This window comes from Danio aesculapii, chromosome 9 (genome assembly GCF_903798145.1).
Source record: "Danio aesculapii chromosome 9, fDanAes4.1, whole genome shotgun sequence".
In the NCBI taxonomy this organism is placed as follows: domain Eukaryota; kingdom Metazoa; phylum Chordata; class Actinopteri; order Cypriniformes; family Danionidae; genus Danio; species Danio aesculapii.
The window spans coordinates 14133447-14160442 of record NC_079443.1 but is presented as its reverse complement, the minus strand read 5'-3'; the positions used below and the strand labels follow the sequence as shown (position 1 = coordinate 14160442).

Genomic DNA, 26996 nt, shown 5'->3' with positions numbered 1-26996 from the left:
GCAAAAACGTAATGATCTATAAAAGGTTTAAGTCTCTGAGCCACCCTGCGCCCCCTGGAGGAAGGAACGAGTTGGGTTATAGAAAACAACAACAGGAAACCGCCCAATGCGGTTCACGCTCGTCTCGACAACAACATCGCCATTTTCAGCTCTAGAAGGGAGGCGGGGACGTCGAAATCTCCCGCGGTACAGCAGAAGTAGGTCAACGAGCGATATCGCTGAGACATACGCACTCAGGCTGCCGAGAAAACAACACGTATTAACTGAAATCTGCGCTTATTCGTCTCTAATGTGCGTGCTTTGCTCCAATTCGATGATTTCAGATTCCGGGCCCGGTTGACATTCGGTCGATTTATCTGGTTTTGGTTTATTTTTCACTGTTTGCGAGCTAGCTGGACGGAGAAAACACGAGTAACACGCAAAACAGGTAATTTTGGGGATTTGCTGTAAGGCTGCTGTTAGCTTAATCTAACTAGGTCTTTCTGTGTATGTCTATCTGATGTGTGTTTACAGGACTGGTTATATTTTATTCACGGATAATATACTGTTTAGCTGCTTATGTTTACTGAGATGGTTGATTAATGGCCAGGCCAAGTTTTTAAAAAACTTGAATTTGCTGCGAACAGACGTTCAGCCAAACATGATTTTGTTTTTGTAATTACGTTAAAATATGTTAACTTGTTTCGTGGAAGGTTTAAACCATTTTAACGCATTTACATGTATATACACCCGGAAAATAATCAACGATGCATGTCATGTTTAAACATGGATGCTTGCAGCTGGTACTGGTTGTGTATGTTTTTCTCTTCTTTATTCTTTCATAACACATTTGATCTGTTTTTATGCTTTATTTATTGATTTTATTTTACCATTTTTATTATTTGTTTTTATTTCTCTTATACTTGTTTCTTTTATTCATGTTTATGTAAAGCACTTTGAATTGCCACTGTGTATGAAATGTGCTATATAAATAAAGTTGCCTTGCCTTGCATATGTTGAATTAAGTTGGTTTTATATTTACACATTCTGACTTAATAATATAATTTCAGAAAAGTATTATTTGCAAATTCGTAATAGTGAAGTTATGTTAGCAATAACTATCAAAATACAACATTGTTCAAAGTCAAATAAAAACTGCTAATGTATCAAAGTCATAATTGAGATTTCGAACCGAATATTCAAAGTGACGTAGCAAACAATATAGGGAGTATGTCATAATTTGTCACTGAACGAATGTGTGAATATAAAACCAATTTTACCTCAATGTTGTGTGTTTGTTTGTGTATCTGTCTGCTTATGTTTGTGTGTTAGTACATTTGTTAGTGTTAATGCATATGTGTCTGCTTTCCACCTAGTTTGTTTACACTCCACATCTTGTTCTCCACAGTTCCCTCAGATCCCCAACAATGAAAAGGAGGTTGAGCAGAGAGCGCGAGGACAGCACCTCATCCTGCGAGGGGCAGGCAGTGTCCTGCAAGAGACCGAAACAGCCCGCCGAGGACTCGGGAGATCTGCAGTCCAACTGGGTTCGACTTCCCCAGGAGATCCTGCTTCACATCTTTCAGTATCTGCCTCTTCTTGATCGAGCCTTCGCGTCACAGGTTTGCCGGAACTGGAACCATGCCTTCCATATGCCGGAGCTGTGGAGATGCTTTGAGTTCGAGCTCAACCAGCCGGCCACCTCTTACCTGAAGGCCACGCATCCTGACCTAATAAAGCAAATCATAAAGAGGCACTCTAATCACTTACAGTACGTCAGCTTCAAGGTGAGAGGCTCATGTTGGAAGGTCATGTAATGGTCAACAAAGCTGGAATGGAGATAAATAGAAATGCTACTTCTCATGTGGAAGGTTGGCAGATTCGTCTTTATCGATTTGAAACAGTTTACAAATCAAGCTGACTTTTTAGATGGTTAGTTCATCCAAAAATCTAAGTTCAGTCATCATTTACATCCACCTGCATCACAATTTTTAGGGCCATAGTTCATATTAAATGACATCTGGAAACATTTTTGGTTCCTCTCGTGTTGTTCCAGACATGTAGGTTTTATTATTATTATTATTTATTTCTCAGAGGAACATTGGTAACCAAATGAATTCTGGTTAATTTGACTGAGAGGAACACTCCACTTGTTATTTTTTTATGTAAATGGGAATATCGGTCACTTTCAAAACATTTATGGAGATGTTTTTACTTAAATGTGGCCTCTTTTACCAAAACTTTATGAAGACATTGTGAATTTGAATTTATTAACACTTATCAGTGTACATAAATGGAGATATGGTGGATATTTTACACTTTACTATTAATATGGTAGACTAGAATTCTGTAATGGCTTCAACTTCTTTTGTGAATTTGAGTTTATTAACACTTATCAGTCTACATAAATGGAAATGTGGTGGATATTTTACACTTTATTGATATGATAGACTAGAATTCTGTTATAGGTTCAACAACCATTGTGAATTTTAGTTTATTAACACTTATCACTGTTTATAAATGGAAATATGGTGGATATTTGACACTTGATATGATAAACTAGAATTCTGTAATAGCTTCAACTACTTTTGTAAACTTGAATTTATTAACACTTATTAGTGTTCATAAGGAAATCTGGTGGATATTTTACACTATTAATATGACAGACTAGAATTCTGGAATAGCCTCAACTATTGTAAAATTTAATTTATTTACACTTATCATTGTACATAAAAGGAAATCTGGTGGATATTTTACACTTAATATGACAGACCAGAATTCTGGAATAGTTTCAACTACTTTTGTGAATTTCAGTTGATTAACTCTTATCAGTGTACATAAATGGAAAATGGTGGATATTTTACACTTTATTAATATGATAGACTAGAATTCTGGAATAGCTTCAACTACTTTTGTGAATTTGAGTTTATTAACTCTTATCAGTGTACATAAATGGAAAATGGTGGATATTTTACACTTTATTAATATGATAGACTAGAATTCTGGAATAGCTTCAACTACTTTTGTGAATTTGAGTTTATTCTTATCAGTGTACATAAATGGAAAAATGGTGGATATTTTACACTTTATTAATATTATAGACTAGAATTCTGGAATAGCTTCAACTACTTTTGTAAATTTGAGTTTATTAACTCTTATCAGTGTACATAAATGGGAAAATGGTGGATATTTTTCACTTTGTTGATAAGTTAGACTAGAATTCTGTAATAGCTTCAACTACTTTTTAAAAATGTTGGTCAAATACACTTAGTGGAGGAGCTAAAATCTCTCAGGCTTCATTTAAAATGACCTTCTGTGCTTCTGTGTCTTTCGTATTTGTCATGATGATGATGAGTAAATGATGACTAAAGCTTTGTTTATTATGAGTCACCTCAAGGACAATTTTGATGGTAGATGAAAAGGTAGATGTGTTATAAATATCTAGATCAGGGGAGCCCAAATCTTTTCTTATGAAAGGCCAAAAACCAAACTTGATTGAGGCTAGTGGGCCGAAGGTAAATATGGTTGCCATGGGTAATTTCCTCATTTATTTAATAATATTTATAAGTGACTAGAAAATATTGCTTTATATTAACTAATACAGTATATATATTTTTTTACATTTTTGTAATTAACTTATTACAGTAAAAGCAAAAACAATTTAATTTATTACAGAATCACACTAGTTTTTGCCTTTATTTGCTTGCCGATGTCTTCAGCATAGTTCTCTATTCGTCAAGTGACAGTATTTATATATATAAAAAAAAATTATTTACAACAATTTCAGTTTGCTTTTTTGTAGCTCAGCAATAAAACAAACAAACAAACAATAAAAAGTTTACGTCAAATTAGAAATGATGATCTGTGTTAAAGGCATTCGCCTCTGTATCATTCTCACTCTCTTCTCGAATGGGATGGTGGGCCAAATCAAAAGTTACAGTGGGCCCTACTTTGTGCATCTCTGTATTAATTAAATTAATCTTTATTTCTGAAGCACATTTGCAGTGTAGATTGTGTCAAGGCAGCTTAACATAGAAGATTATAGTAAACTGAAACAGTGTCAGTCCAGTTTTCAGAGTTTAAGTTCTATTTAGTCCAGTGTGGTTTAATTATCACTGCTGAAAGTCCAAGCACTGAAGAGCAATTCCATGGATGTGCAGCTCCACAAGTCCCGAACCATGCAAGCCAGTGTTGACCAAAGCCAACTTTAATGTTACACAGTGACAGCCTACATTAAGACACTTTTTAGTAATAAAATAAAATAATTCTTTAAATAAACACTGAACCCAAAAACCATACAATACAAGTAAGCATAATGAATTCAGGCAAGTCTTTATAATAAGGATCAAACTGTATATGTAGTTGTGCCTGGTTTTTAGATAGAACATGTTTTATGGTTATATACACAAAAAATGGTCGTAAATAAGCAGTTTTCTGTATATTCATGTCTTTATTTTAAATTTTTCCACAATTATGCTTATAAATCAGTATGTAGTTTATTCTGTCAAAACCTAAACACAATGCTGTTGATTGAACTGTTGTGAATAGTTTTAGATCTATGTGTACCAAGGTTATTACAGTTTTGCAATTTTAAATTAGTTTATATTTTGATACTATTTTTAATTTGCTGTAAATTTCAGTTTAGTTCGTTTCATTAATTGTTTTGTTAGGTTTTGTTTCTTCTTTTTTTGACTGCATTTCTATTTAGTTTCAGTTTTACTTTTAGTAATTCTAGTTTTGCAGAGTTAATGGAGCACATCCATGTGTCGAACAAAGCCAACTTTTATGTTTACATAGCTTACATTAACTCATGTGCAAACTATTAGTAGGCCAACACAGAATCTATGCGTGCAGAAATCTGCAGATTTTTAGCCCATCATTGAGTCTATATATTTACTTGTGTAAATATGTATAATTTTATGTTTTTAAATTCATTTTACTAATATTATTGTGATATATAATAATAGTATTATTAAAATGTTGATATGATTTATTTACAATACAGTTTTTATAAAGTAATATTTTCTATCTTTTAGTAGATATATGAGAGACTTTATAATCTCTATAATAAGTCTTTAAAATAAGGATCAAACTGTATATGTACTTGTGCCTGGTTTTTAGATGTTTATTTTTTTTTTACATGTTTTATGGTTATATACACAAAATTATTTGTAAATTTGCTGTTTTCCATATAATCATGTTTTCATTTTAAAAATGTCACTGGTTATGTCTGCTTTTGAATTGCATTATGGGACCTTGATCTTTCTTCCAACAACATTTACCCCTTTAAAGTTTGAAAAAGTTTTAAGTGATGTATTGTCTGGTTTGATATTGTATATTATGGTACAAAACTTTGTAATAAGCTGCCAGTACATTTTCTTATTTATTATTATTTTGTTATTTCTTATTTTATATTATTTCAGACTATTAAAATGTCAATAAAAATCACTTTGTTAAACTGTAGAGTTGATCTAAAGTCTACAGAGCAGAGATCAAGGTCTCATAATGTAATTCACAACCGTAAATAAACAGAAAACACCTGTGAATCACAAAATACAGAAACTGTTAATCATTTTTTACAGTGTAGGAAATGTGTCTGTATATAATCATGCGCTTGACTGATGTGTTTGGCTGTAAGGGTGCATCTACAAATGATTCTATAAACAGACGCAGGTCAGAGTTTCTATCAGAGAATTAAGTGATTTATGTATTCACAAAATGATTATTTTTGCTAATTATTATTTTATTTGTTTTTCAGTGTCTTTTGTTAGTTTTGTTTACTTTCAGTTTGTCATTTATTTAGATTTTTTTTAATCTTATTTCACTTAACGTTAGTGTTTTTGTTTAATAAAATCTGTACAGGTGGACAGCAGCACAGAATCAGCAGAGACCGCATGTGATATCCTTTCTCAGCTGGTGAACTGCTCGCTCAAGACCCTCGGCCTGATCTCTACTGCACGACCAAGCTTCATGGAGCTACCGAAGGTATCAGTCCATGCTTTATTATGCCTGAGCTCTGTTAAGATGACAAGGCTTGTTTTCTGATGTTTGGGGTTTTTTTTTTCTTCTCTCTTCAGTCTCACTTCATCTCTGCGCTTACTGTGGTATTTGTCAACTCAAAGTCTCTTTCCTCTCTGAAAATTGACGACACGCCAGTGGACGATCCTTCACTCAAGGTTCTAGTGGCCAATAACAGTGATACGCTCAAGTTGTTGAAGATGAGCAGCTGCCCACATGTTTCTCCTGCAGGTATGATTTGCTCATCTGCTGCTGGAATATTTTGTTAACTTAAGGACGATTATAAATTTTATGATTATAGTTGTTGGCCAGTTACTCCATACCTATTTGAGTTTTTGAGAATGCCCTTTTATTTGAAAATTGAAAATTAATAGCTGTATTGAAGGGATTGTTCAGGCAAAAGTTATAATTCTGTAATCATTTACTTATCCTTCACTTGTTTCAAATCTGTTTGAGTTTCTTTTTCTGATGAATACAAAAGGAAAACATACTGAAGAATGTTAAATAAAAACAGTCATTGAATTGCATGGTATTTTTAGTTTTTACTATGGATGACAGTGGCTGCTTCCAACATTCTTCATAATAACTGTTTTTGTTTTCAACAGATGAAAGAAACTCATAAAAGTTTAGAACCACTTAATTTTTTTTCTCTTTTAGCTACAGAAAAACTAAATTTAGTAAACATTTAAGTAGCACAACCTACTAGCGCCAAAACAATTGTAAGGTCCAGCCAGTTAGTCCAACGACGGTGTCTACTGATAGATGAAGGTTCACTACATGTTCGGTCTTTCGGTCAATGTTGATTTACTTTAAATTTAACTCATATCTGACTCCAATTTTAATATGAGGTGGTTTTTAGAATATTAATATATTTATCTTGGTTTTATCTGACTCCAATTACAAAGCATTGATAAGATTATTTTGTTTCTTTTAATATTACTTTAGATTATGATTGAATATTCAGTTTGATTCGTTATTGTATATTATTCTCGTTCATTCAGATTCCCATAACACCCTGAGTCTTGTATCTGCCGAGTATACAATCTCTTAAACACAAGCATGTTGGTCTTTGTCACTAAACAGAGGCAATTAACCACTATTCTAAAAAGGCAGAACCCTACTTACTCGGATTAGAATATATTTTGTATGTTCCCCATAGATCTGCTATCTACTAAATCAAAATTTAGAGATGAAGGCCTATCCCCTTAGATAGGCCTTTTACAGTGTAAATATACTTGAATTAATGCCAATGTGTTAGTCGGAGCTCTAAGAACATCGTATAGCGTGCCACACTGCTCCGTCTTTTGTGTTTTAGTCCGTTACTAACCTGTACAGTGGCTTGTGGTTTTATGGACTTAACGTAATCTACTAGAGATGATAACATGAACTTTGAATAATTCAAAACAACAATTTATTAGTCAAGTAAATGTGTATTATGCAAATTAATTCAGTCAATTCATAAACGATCAATATAAGACTTAAAATTCTCAAGGATAAATCCAAGATCCAAAAGATGCATACCTGACATCAAAATATACATAGTATGGAGCATGAGAGCTCCACGTTATGGGCTAATCTGGTTACAGAATCGCGCCGAACATTTTGAAACTGTCCCTTAAGTAGTCAAACCAAAAATCAAGGAGAGGCGTGTGTCGAATAAGAGTTTCTGTCTATAAGAAACAAATGGTAATTTAAATAGAAGCCCATAGGTAAGGGCACACTCTTAGCAGTGGTTCAAAAGATATCTAAAGTTATAGATCTATTGTTTTGATTGTTTATTTTTGAAAGAATGAGACCACTCTACCAGTCGCACTGAGACGTTTCAAATAATATCAAACATGACAGTTAAAGTCATTTGAATTGATATTGAACCTTCATACTTTGAAATGACCATTCTGTGTGAGTATGGATAAAGAGAGGGTGAGTGAACAGAGGGGGTTGCGGGGATGCTTCAAATGTAAATGAAAGAAAGGAGAGGAGTTGGCTTTCCCGCATTCCCTCCTGGTGAGGTGTGGAGCCTATTGTCGCTGTGTTTCCAGCTCATGTTTGAATTCTCAAAGACATCAAAGTGTTTGTCATCTCAAATCTTACACACTGATAAAGGTAAACTGTAACTTGCGTAAATATTCAGATAAAAAATATTGTTAAATATTTTTTAAAATAATTTTATTTACAAAGGATAATTTACATTTGTCCAAGTGACAGTAAATGCATATACAATGTTTTCATAAATAACTTTTAACACAAATCTATAAGCTGTATTTTTAACATTGATTATAAGAAATGTATGAGTGACTAGTGAGAATATTAGAATGATTTATGAAGGATCCTGTAACATTGAACTCCAGTAAATCCAGTTTTGAGATTTTATTGATTATTTTAAAAACATTCAAATAGGTTTTTTATGACAGTATTACTGTTTTTACTAGACATAAGATACTTAAAGAAACTTTAAGAACAACTTTTGGACCGTGCCATATCATAAGAAAAGCAGTGATCTCAAAATGTTGGTCTTCCACGAATGTGTTCATTAGGTCGTTGTGACCTACAACAGTTTTCCGGTTATGGCCAGTAAAATGTCTGACAGTGTTGTTTGTCTGTGACGGTCATTGTTCAAACTCTATTAGTCACATGCTGCTAATAAACGAGGCGTGAACAGGCTGAATATGATGATAACTTCGGTTTATAGCTTATTGACACGCCTGCAATACTGGCTGGCCAACTTGATGGAGGAACAAACAAAACAAAGAAACTCCTTTCTGCTCCTCATAGAGGCTACCGGAATTATTGTGATAGACGCACTTCAGTATTTTTTCCGATACAGAATGATGGCAATAGTTGTATCCATTTAGCTCCTACTCAAGAGAAAATATGCATATTTTAGACAATTTGTTTACATAAAGTGTAATGCAAACTAATATATTTTTAGAAGGATTAAGGGTATAAAACCAAATATGACAGTTCATCCTCATTGTATTCTAAACCTGCCTGACTTTCTATCTCTCATGAACTTTTAAAGTGAACTATTTTTTTCTATATTGTGAAAACAAACAGTGATGGGTGTTATTAAGTTACAGATTCATCAAACTAGTGCAATGTATTCCATATAACGTGTTATATACAAAGGTTTTTCCCCCACTCCATGATCCGTCTCAAATTTAAATGGGTTACAAAAGTCATATGGATTGTGTGCAGCTAAATATACTGTATATTAGGGCTGCGCAATATATAGTTTCAGCATCCTTATTGCAATGTGATCGTTCGCAATAGTCACATCGCGAGTATGCGCAATATTGAGTCTGGATTATAATTATATAATAATAATAAAAATAAGGTTTTTTGAGGCATGTGACTGTGAGGATTTTAAAAGCATTCAGGCCTAAGAAATTGTACTGTTTGTAACTTTGACACATCGATGAACGATTTAATTGTTTATAAAAACGAAGGCAGTATTATCGTACATTTGATTATACTGTTTATTTAATTTGTATCTTTTTTTTATTTGTATTTATCTATGCTTGTAGATAGTTTCCTAAATTTTATGCATATGTACTTCCCTACAGAATCATCCCAATCAATCTAAAATTATGAACTGTTCCCAAGTAGTTATTCAACACATCTAGTTAAATTGTATTCATATCGAAATATATATCGAAGTATAAATTTATTCTGTTGTTAGATTTTTCTAATATCGTGACGATATCAATATCCAACATCAGACAGACTAACTGTACGTTCACACCGAAAGCGGCGAGAGCTTCAAAGTAGGAGGAAGTCATTCATTTTCAATGGGAGCCAGAGGCGAGGAGCAGCACGGCGCGTCTTCCCTGGTGTGGGCATCGTGGAGAGTTGAAATTAAGTCAACTTTATGGTAATAAACTTTGACGAGGTTTTTCGGCAAGCAATCAGAATGTAGAAGTCCACAGCTTGAGAGGAGTCTAGAGAACACAGTCACTGTGAACTTTGGTTGCAACCACAGTTGTTCCCAAGGGTTTGATTATAGCAGCCACTGGATTTCCAATTATTTTCAATGTTTTCTTACAGGAACATACATTAAAAAAGTTACTGACGAGTTACTGATGTAACTCGGCCATCAGGCCACCCATTCATTGCAAACATACAAGTATAATTAATGCAATACGTCATCTTTAACCCTGGAATAAAAAAAAAAAAGCCTGTGGCAAGTGGTTAAAAATATCACAATTCCACTGGAAAACCACAGACTTGGCAACCCTGGATGTGCATAACTTTGACACTTATTACTTTAAACTTCATAAATGTTTCGTCTTGGCCTAGTTTCCTGTAAAATGATAGCTACATTTTGCATTTACACCTTTGCATGCGCGTATGGAAAGCTTTTCATTTTGGGTAGGGCAAGTCCAAGCCGAAACCTGAAATGAGCATTTCCTCACACTCAAGTGGTTCTAAACGTTTTTGAATTTATTTCTTTTGTTGAACACAAGGCTAGACCACTGAAGTATGTTGGTTAGAAAAAAGCAGCCTTTAACTTCTATGGTATGTTTTGTTCATATGGATTCACCAACATTCTTCAGTATATCTACTGTTGTGTTCAACAGATGAGAGAAAAACAAGTTTGGAACAAGTAGAGAATGGCAGATTATTATTTTTGTGCGAATTATCCCTTTAAATAGAATGTAAATAGGTTAAAAACAATTCAGACTTTTATTTTCACATTCTGTTAGTCTATTACTCCTTTCTATGCCTTGGAATTCTACTTTGAACCCTGTGCACACTGAGTACATTTACATTGGCAACAATATTTTAATATCTCAACAGCAATTTTTGATTAACTTAATTTGATTAAGGTCATACCCGAATAAACAGAAATCGAATTAGGCATGTGGAATATATTTATTCGCATTATTGAAGGGCAGTTTAGACATGTAAACACCGTAATCAAAGTATTACAGTTGTGTAGGATTTTTGCCGCGTTTTGCGACAACTTAGTCTGTCCACACACGGCTGTTTGAAACTATTCTCTACACCTACCAAGTTAGTGAAAGACCACAGACACCTGCATCACGAAATGCAGAGTTATTTTTCCATACGGTGTGCGGAATCTTCGAGAAGTTCATACTTGCATCCAATATCTTGTTTTACATGGGGGGCATGCATGAAATGTCCCTGAATGAAAGTGCTAAACTGCAGTTAAAGTCGACAAATTAGAAATGAAATGCCCGAAATTTCATAAAACTCCAGAGCAAATGTGGATAGTGTGGTGACGCAATGACGTTAATCGAATTATGTGCTGTAACATGTAAAAAGGGATCAAGAAAGGAACATTCAAAAAGCAACTCATGTAAACACCTTAATCATATTATTGTCTTACTCCGATTAAGGCAAATAATTTGATTACTGATGCTCATGTAAACATAGTCACTGTGCTATTTCAGCCATGATTTGGTCACCTGAGACAAATTTGAGAAATCCTAAAAAAAAAATTTTAATCCTAGTTTAGAGGTGCTCAACCCTGTTCCTGCAGATCTACCTTCCTGCAGAATTTAGCTCCAACCCTAATCAAACACAACTAAAGCAACTTGAAGGAGCACTTGGTAATTAAAGACAGGTGTGTTTGATCAAGGTTGCAGCTGAAATCTGCAGCAAGGCAGATCTCGAGGAACAGGGTTTAGCACCCATGTCCTAGGCTTAAGTTTGAGATTGGATTGACATGTTCAACCAAACAGCAGTTTAATGCCTATTGTGATAAAAAAAATTCCCTTTGATAAAGTTCTGGCATTGTCAGGAGATTTCAGACAATTTCTTGTAATATGACAAGTACCAAATGTAAAGAACCAATAGGAGTGTTGAATCTGATCAGTGCGTCAACTTCAAACCAGCACGGGGAACTTTAAAAAAAATATATATTATTGAGGCAATGTTTGCTGCGAGGTATCATTTCAGAAAACAGCATAGTGAATGTGTCACTGATGGATGACATCAAACTCTGGGTGAGTTTTCTCAGTCTAACATTATGACAGCTGAGATCTTACAGTTTGACAAGGGAGTATTATTACCTATCGAAATGTGAGCCAGTGTTTTGTTGATTTGTCCCACCTATTGTATTTAAATAGTAGGAAGCACATTTTGATGATGAACTATGCTACCCATCAGATTGTGCATAACGTTTGATGTGGAGTAGTGGGATTGGAGGCTGCAATACCACTCTAAACCACCCCAATCCCTAACCACAACCTCAAAACCATTCAAGTGCAGTGTTGGTATCAAAATCTGATGGGTTGGGTAAAATGTCTGGACACTGGGGTTTAGAGTATCTAGTCAGATGTTGATGTTAATTTCGAATAATAATTTGTAACACTTGTGCTTTATAAGCCATGGCTATTGGTCACAGATGAACCTATCACTGTTCTGTTGTTGCAGGTATTCTGTGTGTTGCCGATCAGTGTCATGGTCTGAGAGAACTGGCTTTGAACTACCACCTCCTGAGCGACGAGCTCCTGTTGGCACTTTCTTCAGAGAAACACGTTCACCTGGAGCATCTGCGCATCGACGTGGTCAGCGAAAACCCCGGCCAGCAGTTCCACACCATCAAGAAGAGCAGCTGGGACGCCATGGTCCGCCATTCGCCCAAGTTCAACCTGGTCATGTACTTCTTCCTGTACGAGGATGAGTTTGGGCCCTTTTTCCGGGATGAGATCCCAGTCACGCACCTCTACTTCGGGCGCTCTGTCAGCAAGGAGGTCCTGGGCCGCGTTGGCATGAACTGCCCGCGTTTGGTGGAGCTGGTGGTGTGCGCGAATGGTCTGCGGCCGCTGGATGAGGAGCTCATTCGTATCGCAGAGCGCTGCCAGTTTCTATCAGCCATTGGACTGGGCGAATGTGAGGTTTCCTGCAGCGCTTTTGTGGAGTTTGTGAAAATGTGTGGCCGTCGGCTCTCTCAGCTGTCTATCATGGAGGAGGTGCTCATTCCTGACCACAAATACGGTCTGGATGAGATCCACTGGGAAGTCTCCAAGCACCTTGGACGTGTTTGGTTTCCAGATATGATGCCCACCTGGTGACATTTTGCATTCGAAAAGTCATCAGCCGTGGCACGGGACACTCCTAATTTGGTAATACGGACTTTTTGTTTTCACAGTTACTTCACAGGGTTTGTACATAGATTTGATTGGAGATTGAAATTCCTTCTATGTTAATAATGAATGTGGACTGTGGTGTCAGGAGAATTTCACCCAAAAATTACAATAATGGTATTTACTTTCCTATAAGCTATTGAGAAAAAAAAAAAAAGAAAAAACACAATACACTTGTTTTTGTTCTATAGTAGTCATACAGGTTTGTGTAATTGCACGAGGATGAGTAAATAATGAGATCATTTTTATTTTTGGGTGGACTATCCCTTTAATGTCTTGTTGTAACATATATATACCAGGCCTATTGAGGTCACGATCTTGTTAAAATTAAAGTTAAAATATATAATTATATTTAATTATATTTTGCATCAAAAATGCCATTTTAGGACTATTATGTCATTTATTTGGTCATTGTGTAATTATATTCACTATATATTTATTATGCATTGAGTAATTCTCATTACTATAACTATTATTATTTTACAGATCTATTTTTACTACAACAAAATACTACCATGATCTATAACTTTTACGCAGACTTTTCACAGTGCAATTTTGGGGCTGACAGGACACAATACAATACAAATGGTAACTGTATGGAGTCAGATCAGTCTCAAAAATAATACATTTACAAAATCCAGTTTGTAAACTCATAACACGATTCAAAAACACACATTCAGTTCGTAAATTCAAAAGACGATTCAAAAATACACTAATCTAATCCGTAAATTCAAAAGGCGATTCAAAAATACACATCTAATCCGTAAATTCAAAAGATGAGTCAAAAATACACTAATCTAATTCGTAAATTCAAGATGATTCCAAAATACACATCTAATTCGTAAAGTCAAAAGACCATTCTAAAATACACAAATCCATTTCGTAAAGTCAAAAGACCATTCTAAAATACACATCTAATTCGTAAATTCAAAACGCGATTCACAGATACACAAATCCAGTTTGTAAATTCAAAAGATGATAAAAAAATACACATCCAATTCGTAAATTCAAAAGACCATTCAAAAATGCATAAATCCAATTCTAAAATTTAAAATATGATTAAAAATACACCTATCCAATTTGTAAATTCAAAAGACGATTCTAAAATACACTAATCTAATTTGTAAATTCAAAAAACGATTTAAAAATGCACATTTAATTCATAAATTCAAAAGACAATTAAAAATACACAAATCCCCTCTCTCATTTGGCGAAAATATACTGTGTTCACAAAGTGTGTTGTATTTATGAATTGTGTTTTGAATTTACAAATTGGATTTAATACATTTGAATTGTGCTATGCATGTTTGAATTTTTTTTTTCGTAAATGTATTATTTTTTGACTGGTCTGGCTCTATAGTAATTGTCCACCCCCCACCCCCCTCCCCACAAAAAGGTTAAGCTAACTTGTAATAAAGTAGCTTTTAATTTTTATTTTTAAAGTTTATTACTGTCTTTTTGGAAACTCTTGTTTCCATTTAAACATTTTCTCTAAAACCAAAAATAGGACTGTTGGACACAATGTAGGGCTGCACAATTTTGGAAAAATCTGATAATGCGATATGTTTACAGTTTCACCAGATGGTTTGAATAACTCAATTTGATGATTTTCTGGGGAGTCTAACAATAATAAGGTAATTGACTAATCAATGCAAAAAAATGCTTTTCTTACTCTGCCTTGTCTTGTTTCTAGTTCAAATATCAAATAATTCTTACATCAAATAATAATATTGTTTTGTTTTCACCTTCAGAAGAAAAAAGGCAAAATAGGGAAATAAAAACTAGTTAAATTATCTGCCAGTGGATTAAAATAATCTTGTTTTTGCTTTGAAATGTAGACATTTGGACTAGAAACATTAACGTTTTTACATAATTCATATAAGTTCCGTATAAATAGAATAATTAAATACAGTTAAATACTGTAATTAAATACAATTAAATACTGTGACTTCGGGTCAACTATAATCAAGACTCAACATTGCATCTCTGGCAATGTGACTATTGCAGATATCCATGCTGAAACAATATATTGTGCAGCCCAACACATTGTACTATGTATACATGTTACATTTGCACCACTTTTATTTTAATTTTTATTAGAAACAATTGTTTAAAATCAGACTTTTCAGATAAGCTAATATTCATATGCAGATGTATTTACATTAATGGACTCTTTGTCATTTGGACATTAATATCTTTGTTGATATTGATGTTTCCAGCAGATGTTAATCTACATAATTCACTTTTTCTCTGCTGTGTCTCTGTTCTCAGTGGCTTATCATTGACCATCTTCTATTCAGTCATTCTTTTAAACCACAAACAATGTTGTGTTCATAAGAATTTAAGCTACGATTGAATTAATCCAACCACACATTTTCCAAACTCATTTTTTAAGCTAGGGTGACTGATTTTGGAGTCATGCTGGTGGATATGATGACCGGTTAGTTCCAGTTCTCACTAGTAATCTTCAGCAGCTCCTCCTGGTGGCTAGGAAAGCCATAACACTTTAGTGAGAGTGCTTATTCCTCTCACTTGAAAGTGTGCTGACTTGGTTATGTAGATAATTAACTCTTTTATGTAATTAATACTTTTGTACAAAAAAAATATGTATAGTTGAGGATAATATGCACCTTATACCATACCAAATGAAAAGAATGGAAAGCAAATAATTGTTTTTATTTCGATGTAGCAAGATCAGGGCTTAATTTGTACCCAAACAAGCCGGATCTAGCACCTCATTTAACCGATTCCCCTCCTCACATGGACCCCAGCCCCGCCCATCACTTTCTTCCATGACTCCCCAAACTTCTTCAATTTAGTCAGCGACAGTCGATCCCCATCACCCCCTCTAGCACTCACTTCTTGTAATCTCCCTCCTCTGGTAACAAGCCAGATCCGTTACCCCGATCTGTTCTGGGACCTCGCAATTTACCAATTAAGCACTAAGCAGGATGGAGGGTGCGGAATGACATTTTCAGGGTCTTAAGTATGTTGGAGAGGAAGGAAATGAAAGGATCTGTGATTAGCTCACAACACACACACGTCCTCAGATTAAGAAAGATACAATGAAGCGTTGATTGGTTTCTATTAGATTGCATGAAGAATGTTGTGAATGACAAACCGAACAGAATGGAACAATGAATGAATTCGTCTGGATATGCAAACAATGTTCGCTTTTCGGCCTCTTCGGTGGTTACCCCTTTCGTTTCAGTTCAATATGTATTGGAGTGAAGCAGAGAAAACCTTTTCCTTTAAGAAGGAAGCCCCATGTGTCTGTATATAAAATGCTGTGTGTTTTGATGTAAATAGGAATACCGGTTTCTCTTGCACCCTCTGTGGAGGTTTGAAGTGTATTTTGTGCTGATTTCTTATTGATGAGTGGAAAATTTTCCTTGATGGATTCCTATATCCTTGTAATTAGAGATGATCATTAGCGTAATTTATTTATATGCTGTTTTATTTTCATTTATCGCTTGCATCGATAGCTTAACTTATAAAACTTAATGCTTCTTGATGATTTATATACATATTAAGTATCACGTTTATTAAAAGTAGCAGTTTTCATGCAGAATAATGCTTAAATGATCAAAAACTAACCCAAAAAGGGAAGCGGCAGCAGCTTAACTGTTCACATACAAGTGTTATTTTATTAAAATAAGAATGAAGCTTAAGTTTTAGTCTTGATTTAACTCAGAGCCATTTAAAACAGCATCAAACCAAGTGCTTATGTATTTGTTTTTCTGAAGCAAGTGAGCATATTGCTTGTATTGCGAATATGAAATAATCACATTTATTTTGAGCTGTACAAACACGATTATAACATATTGTCGTTTGTTGAATTAAATAATGGCAAATAAACATTTGTGCAGATATTGTGTGTTGTCAATGTTTTGCAAGTCATGTTCATTGTCAAGTTGACATTTGTAAATGTGTTGTATAAAATTAGTACAAAATTTAACACGTATCTTGGATATCATCTATAGTGCAGAAAATTTCAAGCAACACTTAAATAAAAAATTTAAAAAAGGCTAATTTTTAGTCAAGTCCCCAACAGTTAAAAAGATCAGATTCCATTTAATCCATTCATCTGATCTCCAGGGCCCGGTTTTTCAAAAGTAATCCACTAGGATTTTGGATAACAGATTGGATCAAATCTTGAAAATGGGTTTTTCAAAAGAAAAAAACGATAACATAATTGGATTAGATCACGTAATCCAGTCCTGGTTTGGATCCGGATCAAACCTTTAGATGTAGAATTTGGATCACTTTGATCCAAAAAATCTGGATTAAACTGATCCCATCAGAAGGGTGGATTGAGCCTGGATTTCATGCCCAAAATGTTATGAAAACTTTACAAATGTATCAAATAATACTATATTTGTAACACACAGTATCTTACAAGATATCTTTTATCTGGATCAAATTGGTCCAGATTTAGAAATCCCATGTTTTGCTATCCAGGATTAACTGATGTATCTTAATTTTATGACAGTTTTTGAAGGAACATTGGATTAAATCACTGTGATCCAAATACTGGCTTAGCAAAGATCAACAGGTAGGCAAAATACCAGCGGCCACAAACACCCAGTGTTTGTTTTTTATGATAAGAAACAGAAACACTGCAATCAACAAACATTTGACATTTTTTAGTTTGCTCTAATACAAAACTGCTTTGATATTGTTTTGTTGTTGTTTACCATATTTCATTAGATGTGACATGCTTCAAATATGAAAGTAGTTATATATCATCAGTAACCATTAAGTTTGTGATCATTCACTTAAAAAAATAAAACTTTATTTATTTTAATTGATTTAAAAATATATCACAACTGAATCTACCCTTCTGATTGGATCAGGATAATTTTTATTTATTTTTTTATCAAATAGATCCCAACCGGAGTTCAAGGTTTTGAATAACCCAAAGGGTAGGTTTGATTTAAATCAAATGTAAGATTGGATTGCATGGTCTGATCTTAATTAAAAAACCCCTGTTACTTTTGAAAAAAAAAATATATACATTTCCAAGATTTGATCCAATCCATGATCCAAAATCCTACTGGATTGCTTTTGGAAAAACTGGGCCCAGGTCTTGAGGGAGCATTTGTAGCTTAGCTTAGCATAGATCATTGAATCGGATTAGACCATTAGCATTTCACTCAAAAATGAGTTTAGATCATTTTACTGTTTAGATCTTGACTCTGCTGTGGTTACATCACCTACTAAGACTGACAAAAAATAAAAATGAGCTATTTTCTTTGTTGATATGGTTTGGAAATGTAGTCAACATTTGAAGTGGATCAAAATTGTCCCAAGACAAGTATTGGTGTTGTTCAGCAGTTTTAGGATGGTACACTGTAAATAAATATCAGTAAATTTGCAGCTTTCTGTGTATTGTGATACATATTTTTTCCCCCTGTTTGTTTATGTACTTGAATTGCATTTATGGGTTGTTGATCTTTCTTCCAACAACATTTAACCTTGAAAAGTTCAAAAAAAGTGACTTCTATGAACATTTTTAATAGTATAAAGTGATATATTGTCTGGGTTGGTGTTGTACACAGTACATCTGGAAAGTATTCATAGCGCTTCACTTTTTCCACATTTTTTTATGTTACAGTCTTATTCCAAAATGGATTAAATTAATTTATTTCCTCAAAATTCTACACACAATACCCCATAATGACAATGTGAAAAAAGACTGCAAATTGTTGCAATCTTATAAAGATAAAAAAAAAACTGAAAAATCACATGTACAGAAGTATTCACAGCCTTTGGCGTGAAGCTCTAACTTGAGCTCAGGTAAATTCTGTTTCCACTGATGATGTTTCATCAGCTTAATTGGAGTTCACCTGTGGTAAATTCAGTTGATTGGACATGATTTGAAAAGGCACATCTGTCTATATTAGGTCCCAGGGTTGATAGTGCATGTCAAAGCACAAACCAAGCATGAAGACAAAGGAATTGTCTGTAGAGCTCCTAGACAAGATTGTCTCGAGGCACAAGGTTGGGGAAGGTTACAGAAAATTTTCTGCCGCTCTGAAAGTTCCAATGAGCACAGTGGCCTCTATCAACCGTAAGTGGAAGATGTTTGGAATCACCAGAACTGGAGAGAGAAAAACCTTACTGAAGGACAACCATCTGTGCGGCAATCCACCAATCAGACCTGTATGGTAGAGTGGCCAGACGGAAGCCTCCCTGCCTGGAATTTGTCAAAAGGCATCTGAAGGACTCTCAGACTATAAAAAACTAAATTCTCTATTCTGATGAGATTAAAATTGAACTGTTTGGAGTGAATGCCAGGCGTTACGTTTGGAGAAAACCAGGCACCGCTCATCACCAGGCTAATACCATCCTTACAGTGAAGCATGGTGGTGGCAGCATCATGCTGTGGGGATGTTTTTCAGCAGCAGGAACTGGAAGACTAGTCACGATAGAGGGAAAGATGAATGCGGCAAAGTACAGAGACATCCTGAATGAAAACCTGCTTCAGAGTGCTCTTGACCTCAGACTGGGGCGACGGTTCATATTCCAGCAGGACAATGACCCAAAGCACACCGCCAAAATATCAATGGAGTGGCTTCACAACAACTCGGTGAATGTCCTTGAGTGGCCCAGCCAGAGCCCAGATCTAAATCCTAATGAACATCTCTGGAGAGATCTGAAAATGGCTGTGCACTGTCGCTTCTCATCCAACCTGATAGATCTTGAGAGGTACTGCAAAGAGGAATGGGCAAAAATTCCCAAAGACAGGTGTGCCAAGCTTGTGGCATCATATTCAAAAATACTTGAAGCTGGAATTGTTGCCAAAGGTGCATCAACAAAGTGTTGAGCAAAGGCTGTGAATACTTATGTACATGTAATGTTTCAGGTTTTTTATTTTTAATAAATTTGCAACAATTTCAAAAAAACTCTTTTTTCCACATTGTCATTATGGGGTATTGTGTGTAGAATTTTGAGGAAATAAATGGATTTAAGGCTGTAACAAAAATATGTGGAAAAAGTGAAGCGCTATGAATACTTTCCAGATGCTCTGTATATACATTATATTATACATTATATTTTTTCAATCTACTAAAATGTCAATAAAAGTCATTTTGTTAAAATGTTGAGTTCAATTTTCAACATCAAAAGTTGACAAAGCAGAGATCTACATCCCATAATGCAATTCACAATCGTAAATTAATGGAAACACTTGTGAATCACAAAATACAGAAATTGTTAATTAACAGGTTTTGTTTTAACAGAGAACAGAGTGTTCCATTTAAAAATCGATCGCTTATGTTGTACCAAATATCTTTTACCCAAAAGTGTTCAGTCATGGAAAAGGTATCTCCTCGTAGGTGATCTTTAAGTAAGGATATTTCATGGGCAACTTCCAGTACTGAGAGTTGTAGTAGAAATAAAAAGTTTTTTCCACGACCATCTTTTCAAGAGCCTCCAACAGACTCTTGATCATCTCTACCATTGATTGGTGAGAGCGAAACGAGTAATAAAACTGTCTGATGTCTGTGGCCAGATCTTTTGTAGAAGACTGCTGAAAGATGCTGTCATCCCCCAAATAGAGAGGCTCTCCGCTGTACAGATAGATCTTTGTGTATTTCAGTGGAGTCTGGCTGGACAGTTGTGTTCCCAGGTCCATTAGTTTCTTATATGTGCGGTGAACAAACTGGGAACAATCGTAGGAGTCGAACCATGTTGTGGCGTTGGCACTGGAGTCGGACTTTACTGTCCAAGTCTCGTAATAAACACCCGTTTCATTGTCCTCCTGAACCCAGCGAGCCATTTCATTAAACAACTTGCCTAATAAAACAAAAAGTACGTGAGCAACAGCATAAAAGGTGAATAAAACAAAAAAGAAATATTCTTATATTCACTGTTATAGTTTTTTTTTTTCAGTCGCTAACAAGCGTTTGTCCAACCAGTTGTCACATTTTCAAAACTCTAAACACATTTAGCACAGTATCTGTCGGTAACACTTTATTATAACTACACACTATGAACCATTTATTAAGCATTAGCAAAAAGTGAATTGATTATCTGTTAAGCATTAACTCTACATTATTAAACGTTAGTAAGCAGTTTATAACTGCAGCTACATTTATAATGTGCTTAATAATTGTACTTTTATACTTTGCTAATGATTTATTTTTCATTACTAAATCAAGTATTACATTATTAACAAACCAGTTATTTAAGCATAGTTGGTTGTTTTTAAGATCATTCAGAATGAGTTAGTAAATGATTAATAATATCTATTCAAATTAACATTTATAATTCTTATTATTCAGGCATATAATAATACTTAATTTGTATATTAATAAATGCTTTATTAACTCAACTTCATCAAGTTTTGTGACCTAATCTAAAGTGAGGACTATTCATGCCATATAAAGCCTCAGTTAAATTCTAAACAGGAAAAAATGAACATAAATGACATTATTCATTTCTATTCATATCAAGACACACAAATGAAACTACCAAATAAAAGATCTTTGCAACCTTATCTAAAATAAAATTACAGTAAAGTTTAAATTATTATATTGTTGTTTTATCCAATTTTGTTGTATTTTGACCCGTTATTTAGCAATGTTTAAACTTTACAGTAATTTTACTTTTTAAATACGATTGCAAAGATTGTTGTTTATTTGAGACTGAGCCTTTAATTGTCATTTATAAGGGATTTATAAAGCATAAATAGTCCTCACTTTAGATTAGGTCACAAAACTGCATGAAAGTGAGTTAATAAAGCATTTATTAACATACACATTAACTATTAGTATTTGCCTGAATAATAAGAATTATAAATGTTTATTTCAATAGTTTATTAATCATTTACTAACTCATTCTGATTTATCTTAAAAACCTCCAACTACTCTTAACACAAATGGTTTGTAAATAATGCGATAACTAATTTAGTAATGAAAAATAAATTATTAACAAAGTATGAAAATACAATTATTAAGCACATTATAAATGTGGTTGTAAATCAAAAATACAGCATTTATAGCTGCAGTTATAAACTGCTTACTAACGTTTATTAATGTAGAGTTAATGCTTAACAAATAATGAATTCACTATTTGCTAATGCTTAATAAATGAATCATAGTCTGTAGTTATTATAAAGTGTTACCCATCTGTCTTTTCTGTATTATTCACACATTTCATGTCGTTTACACCCAATAAGCAGTCACATTTCGAAGCTTAAATTTTCTTAACAGACTAGCTATACCTCCCAACAAAATCAAATCAAAGTCAAACAAAGTTTATTCCACTTAAAGACCACTTACATTTTTGGCAATAGCCAAAAATATGTTGTATGGGTCAAAACGATTGAGTTTTCTGTAAAGGTCAAGTTCCATGAAGATATTTAGTAAATTCCTTAATGTAAATAAATCCTATAAAATTTTTGAATAGTAATATTTATTGCTGAACTTCGTTTAGACAAATTTTAAGGTGATTTACTCAATAGATTAGATTTTTTTGAACACTCAGATTACAGATTTGACCAAATCTTGTCTTATGACAACAAACCATGCATTAATGTCAAGCTTATTTATTCAGCTTTTATGCAATGTATACATCTTAATTTTAAAAACTTGACACTGGTTTTGTGGTCCAGGGGCCAGTTGCACCAGCAGTGCGCAAGTTAAAATGTAGCCTAGTTGTGTCTTAAAGGGACACTAAGTTATAACTTACACACTACTAAATATTTTTGTGTTGCACCACTGAACTTAGTTTAAATGTAATGCTACGTTCCAACTAAATATTTACGGCAACCTCACCCCATGTATAACGGTAGAAAAGAGATGACGGAGAGATTAGTATACATTGAGGAGCTCAAGATCATAATAAAGAATGATCTCCCTCTACTCACAGCCTTAATTTCCTCTCAAATCATGCATTTTTATTTCGGTTTATGAAAGAAGAGAGGAGTGTTTTGTGTTTATTTTATCCACCAATCAACCAGAATTTCTTTACGACTGAGTTTTTCTTCTTGCTCTTTTCTCTTTCTTGAGTAGAATATAAAACAATTCAAGTTTAATGTTTTGATAACTTTGCGTGCATTCTGCAGATGTGTGCGTCGTATGACTGACTGTATTTAATTTGCTATAAAAATGTCACTACTACGCATGACTTTACGAAGAGTTTACGGCCTACTAACTTGAACATGGGTGCAACCGAAGTGAGAACAAATTTAGTTACAAACTAGCTAGTAGTTACTAAGGCCCTAGACTAGTAGTTACTAAGAACTTTACGCGAACAACTGGTACAACCTTACCCAGGGTCATATTTTTTGTTACTTAATAAGATTTCAATGTGTGTTTTATTTAAATCATGTCATGATTAAATTATTAATATATAAAAATTACAGGACAGCTGTATTTACACGTTTTGCTTTAAAGGGGACCTATCATGTAAAAAACACTTATATCAGGGTTTAAACACAGTTGTGTGTCAACAATTATTTATAATCACACTTTACAAAAACAATCTGCAAAAAAACACTTTGATTGACATTCTCCCTTTGTACGTGTCATCAGAAGGAAAAAGCCCTGCTCATTAGTGATGATCTCTCACTTATTAGCATATGAGTTAAGTCTTGCTTTTGAATCTGCCACTATGCTGACACATAGGCATTTGTAGCTCCGCCCTCTTTTGAAAAGAGAGAAAAGGATCTGAATTTAAAGAGACAGTAACTAAAATGGCACAATTAGGATCAACGCCTTAAAGGGGAGGTTTCGAAAGGTTATAAAACATTATTTGCAGGGTATTTTGAGCTGAAACTTCACATACACTTTTTTACGTCTTGTAAAAAGGGGCACAATAAGTTCCTTTAAATGCTTGAAATCAATTTTCATCTTCAATCTATATATACCATAATCGATAAGTGTTTCTTTAATAAATAAAACAAAGCATGTTAAGGAACCTACCTGAAATTTCTCCTATTTTCTCCAGACTCCCATTCTGTTTCCAGTGTATATCATCAATGCCGTCATAGAAGCAAGCGGCTCCCTGGTTACACCAGAAAGGAGCACTCATACCCTCTCTTTCATGAGGAAATGTGCAATTGCCAAGCTGAAACAGCTCGTACCACTCCATAGTGTAGTTTCTTCCGGTATTTGCACTCGCAAAGCCGACGGCATCATGCATGACATGCTGGACAGTGTAAAACACTTGATTAGACTCTTGAATAAACTCCTAATGAAAAAAAGCAAAAAGTCTACTTACAAACTTTCCCATGATGTCACCGTATTTGAACTCCCACACAGGAGTCTGAAGTCTGAAGATGGAGATGAGGTCAGAGTCTTTCATGACAGGTATCTGACCAATTGGATCTCCAGTGGGACAGAATGGGTATAAAGCCTGGCAGAAGGGATCAACATCTGGACGCTTGTCGACTCGCCTAGAAGTTGATATGATGGTGTTAAGTTTGCTTTTGTATGTTTTATTAAGGATGTATTTAATTAATTAATGATGGCAGTCATAAGTTTGGGATCAGTAAGATTCAGTAAGAAGTCTATTCTGCTCACCATGGCTGCATTTATTTAATCAAAAATACAGCATAAAAACTGCAAAATACTATCACACTTTAAAAGAACAGTTTTCTTATTGAATGTACTCTAAAATGAAATGTGTGATTCAAAGCTTAATTTTATGCATAAATCATGTGTATTTAGTGTCTATGGAGGACAAAACCTGCAAAACAGTAAATAAATAAATAAATAAATAAATAAATAAATATGCCAAAAAATTAATTAATTAATAAATCCTCAAATGCCTGCATAAATAAAACAATAAATAAATATATATATATTAAAAAAACACAAATTCCTGCATAAATAAAACGATAAATAAATATGCAAATAAATAAACAAAAAACATGGAGGAAACCCACGTGAACAACGGGAGAACATGCAAACGCCAACTGACCCAGCCGAGGATCGAACCAGCGACCTTCTTGCTGTAAGGCAAACGTGCTACCCACTGGCAAATAAATTTATATAAAAAAAAACACAAATTCCTGCATAAATAAAACAATAAATAAATTTGCAAATAAATAAATATTAAAAACTATGCATGGGCCGTTATACGATTCTGACAGTTTGATAACCTTGAATAAAAATATCATGGTTTCACGGTATTATGATTACTGCTCTAAAATATATTCTTTTTAAATGTCTGGGTAAAAACAACACATTTTTCCCCGTTTGAAATCAATATATTATATTTTTGGAAAGATGAAAAATATTTTGGAGCAGTAAACATGTCAGGCTAAATAATTCAAATGAACCATGGACTTCTGCTGTCTTCAGGTGTCAAAAACACAGATCTCTTTACAATTTAAAATGGCATCTTTGGATGTCTTTTCTGCTGGAGATACTGTTTTCCTAAAAAACAAAAAAAAAAATTAAATAAAAAAATATTACAAATACCTTAAGAATTGTATTACAGAAAATTTTGGCGGTTTTAAAACCTTGACTTTTCCAAACTGCGGTATACCTTGAAAACAGTTATCATCCCATTCCTATTAAAAACCCACAAAGTCCTGCATAAATAAATATATAAATAGTGCGGGAAGATAAGAAAGTTACATTAATTACACGGATGTTGGGGGAATAAGAAAATGCTATGCTGGAAGCAGATTTGTCCCCCTTTCACACCGCACTGTTAATAATTAATATTTTTATTAATGCAGGAATTTGTAGATTTATATATACATTTATTTATTTATTTATTTATTTATTTATTTGCGTATTTATTTGCGTATTTATTTGCGTATTTATTTGCGTATTTATTTATTGTTTTATTTATGCAGGAATTTGTAAATTTATATATACATTTATTTATTTATTTTCGTATTATTTATTTATTGTTTTTGCAGGTTTCGTCCTCTATAAGTGTTGCACGGTCTTTAAGAAATCATTTAAATGTGCTGTTTTGCTTTTTTATTATGATAAATTATTACTGTACAAATTATTTTTACTGGTATTAATAATGAGTTGTACAATCAACAGTGTTGAATTTTTTTGTGTTCTTCCTGTGATACAATCTTTTATTAAACAAAATAACAGCCTTTGTTTGTTTGCATCGTAAATGCTTCAGTTCACTGTGAACAATTTAACATGTTGAAGAGTAGTAAATACAAAAATATAAAGTAATTATATATAATTGTATTATATATGATTTATATAATTTATTATTAATGTCTGTGGTGAGAACAGTCTCACCACAGACATTAATAACAAATTATATACATATATATGTATACACACACACACACACACACACACACACACACACACACACACACACACACACAATCAAACGAATGTATCAAATAAATGCATGCTTGATGAGGTTTCTTTAAAAAATATATTTAAAATAAAATCTTACTGGTCCCAAACGTTCGATAGTGTATAAAAAAATCATTAAACATCCAAGCTATGTGATTACACACTCAGCAAAAAAATAAAAGTTGAAGTGGCTACAACTCACTTGTAAGGCACTGGCCAGACCTGCTTTCCACTCACGCTAGAAACGACCAGCCCCACAATCCAACAGAGAAGCACGGCGTGAAGAAAATAAACGGAATACTTCATTTCTGCTTCAGGCTCGCAGAAACACTAAAGTTGCTGTCTTTCTTGCAGCTCTGTATATTGTTTTAGCTCACATCCTTGTTTTCGATAACAACGATCACGTGACAGTCTAAATTAAGTCAAGTGGTCTGTCACGAGCTTCTGTACAGGCTGCAATCCCGTCAAAATAAAGGTCAGCCTTTCTGTACACTCTCCTCTCCTGGATTAATTTATTGTTCTTTTCTGTTTTCACTTAAGATGTCATTTCAAGCAATTAGTCAATGAAAATGAAGTTTGTAAAGACTTTGAA

At 33.9% G+C, this 26996-nt stretch overlaps 2 protein-coding genes across 2 annotated transcripts; one reads left to right on the top strand and one right to left on the bottom strand.

The window, feature by feature from the left end:
- Positions 1-121: 121 nt before the first annotated feature.
- fbxl3a (F-box and leucine-rich repeat protein 3a) lies at positions 122-16979 on the top strand. The gene is made up of 5 exons (XM_056464955.1): positions 122-427; positions 1388-1766; positions 5842-5964; positions 6057-6228; positions 12397-16979. The coding sequence occupies exons 2-5, from the start codon at positions 1407-1409 to the stop codon at positions 13035-13037; spliced, it is 1296 nt and encodes a 431-aa protein (XP_056320930.1). The 5' UTR covers positions 122-427; positions 1388-1406; the 3' UTR covers positions 13038-16979.
- LOC130234703 (ceroid-lipofuscinosis neuronal protein 5-like) lies at positions 16730-26996 on the bottom strand. Its single transcript, XM_056464956.1, has 4 exons — positions 26607-26996; positions 24339-24513; positions 24041-24266; positions 16730-20909 (listed from the first exon to the last, which is right to left on the bottom strand). The coding sequence occupies exons 1-4, from the start codon at positions 26708-26710 to the stop codon at positions 20425-20427; spliced, it is 990 nt and encodes a 329-aa protein (XP_056320931.1). The 5' UTR covers positions 26711-26996; the 3' UTR covers positions 16730-20424.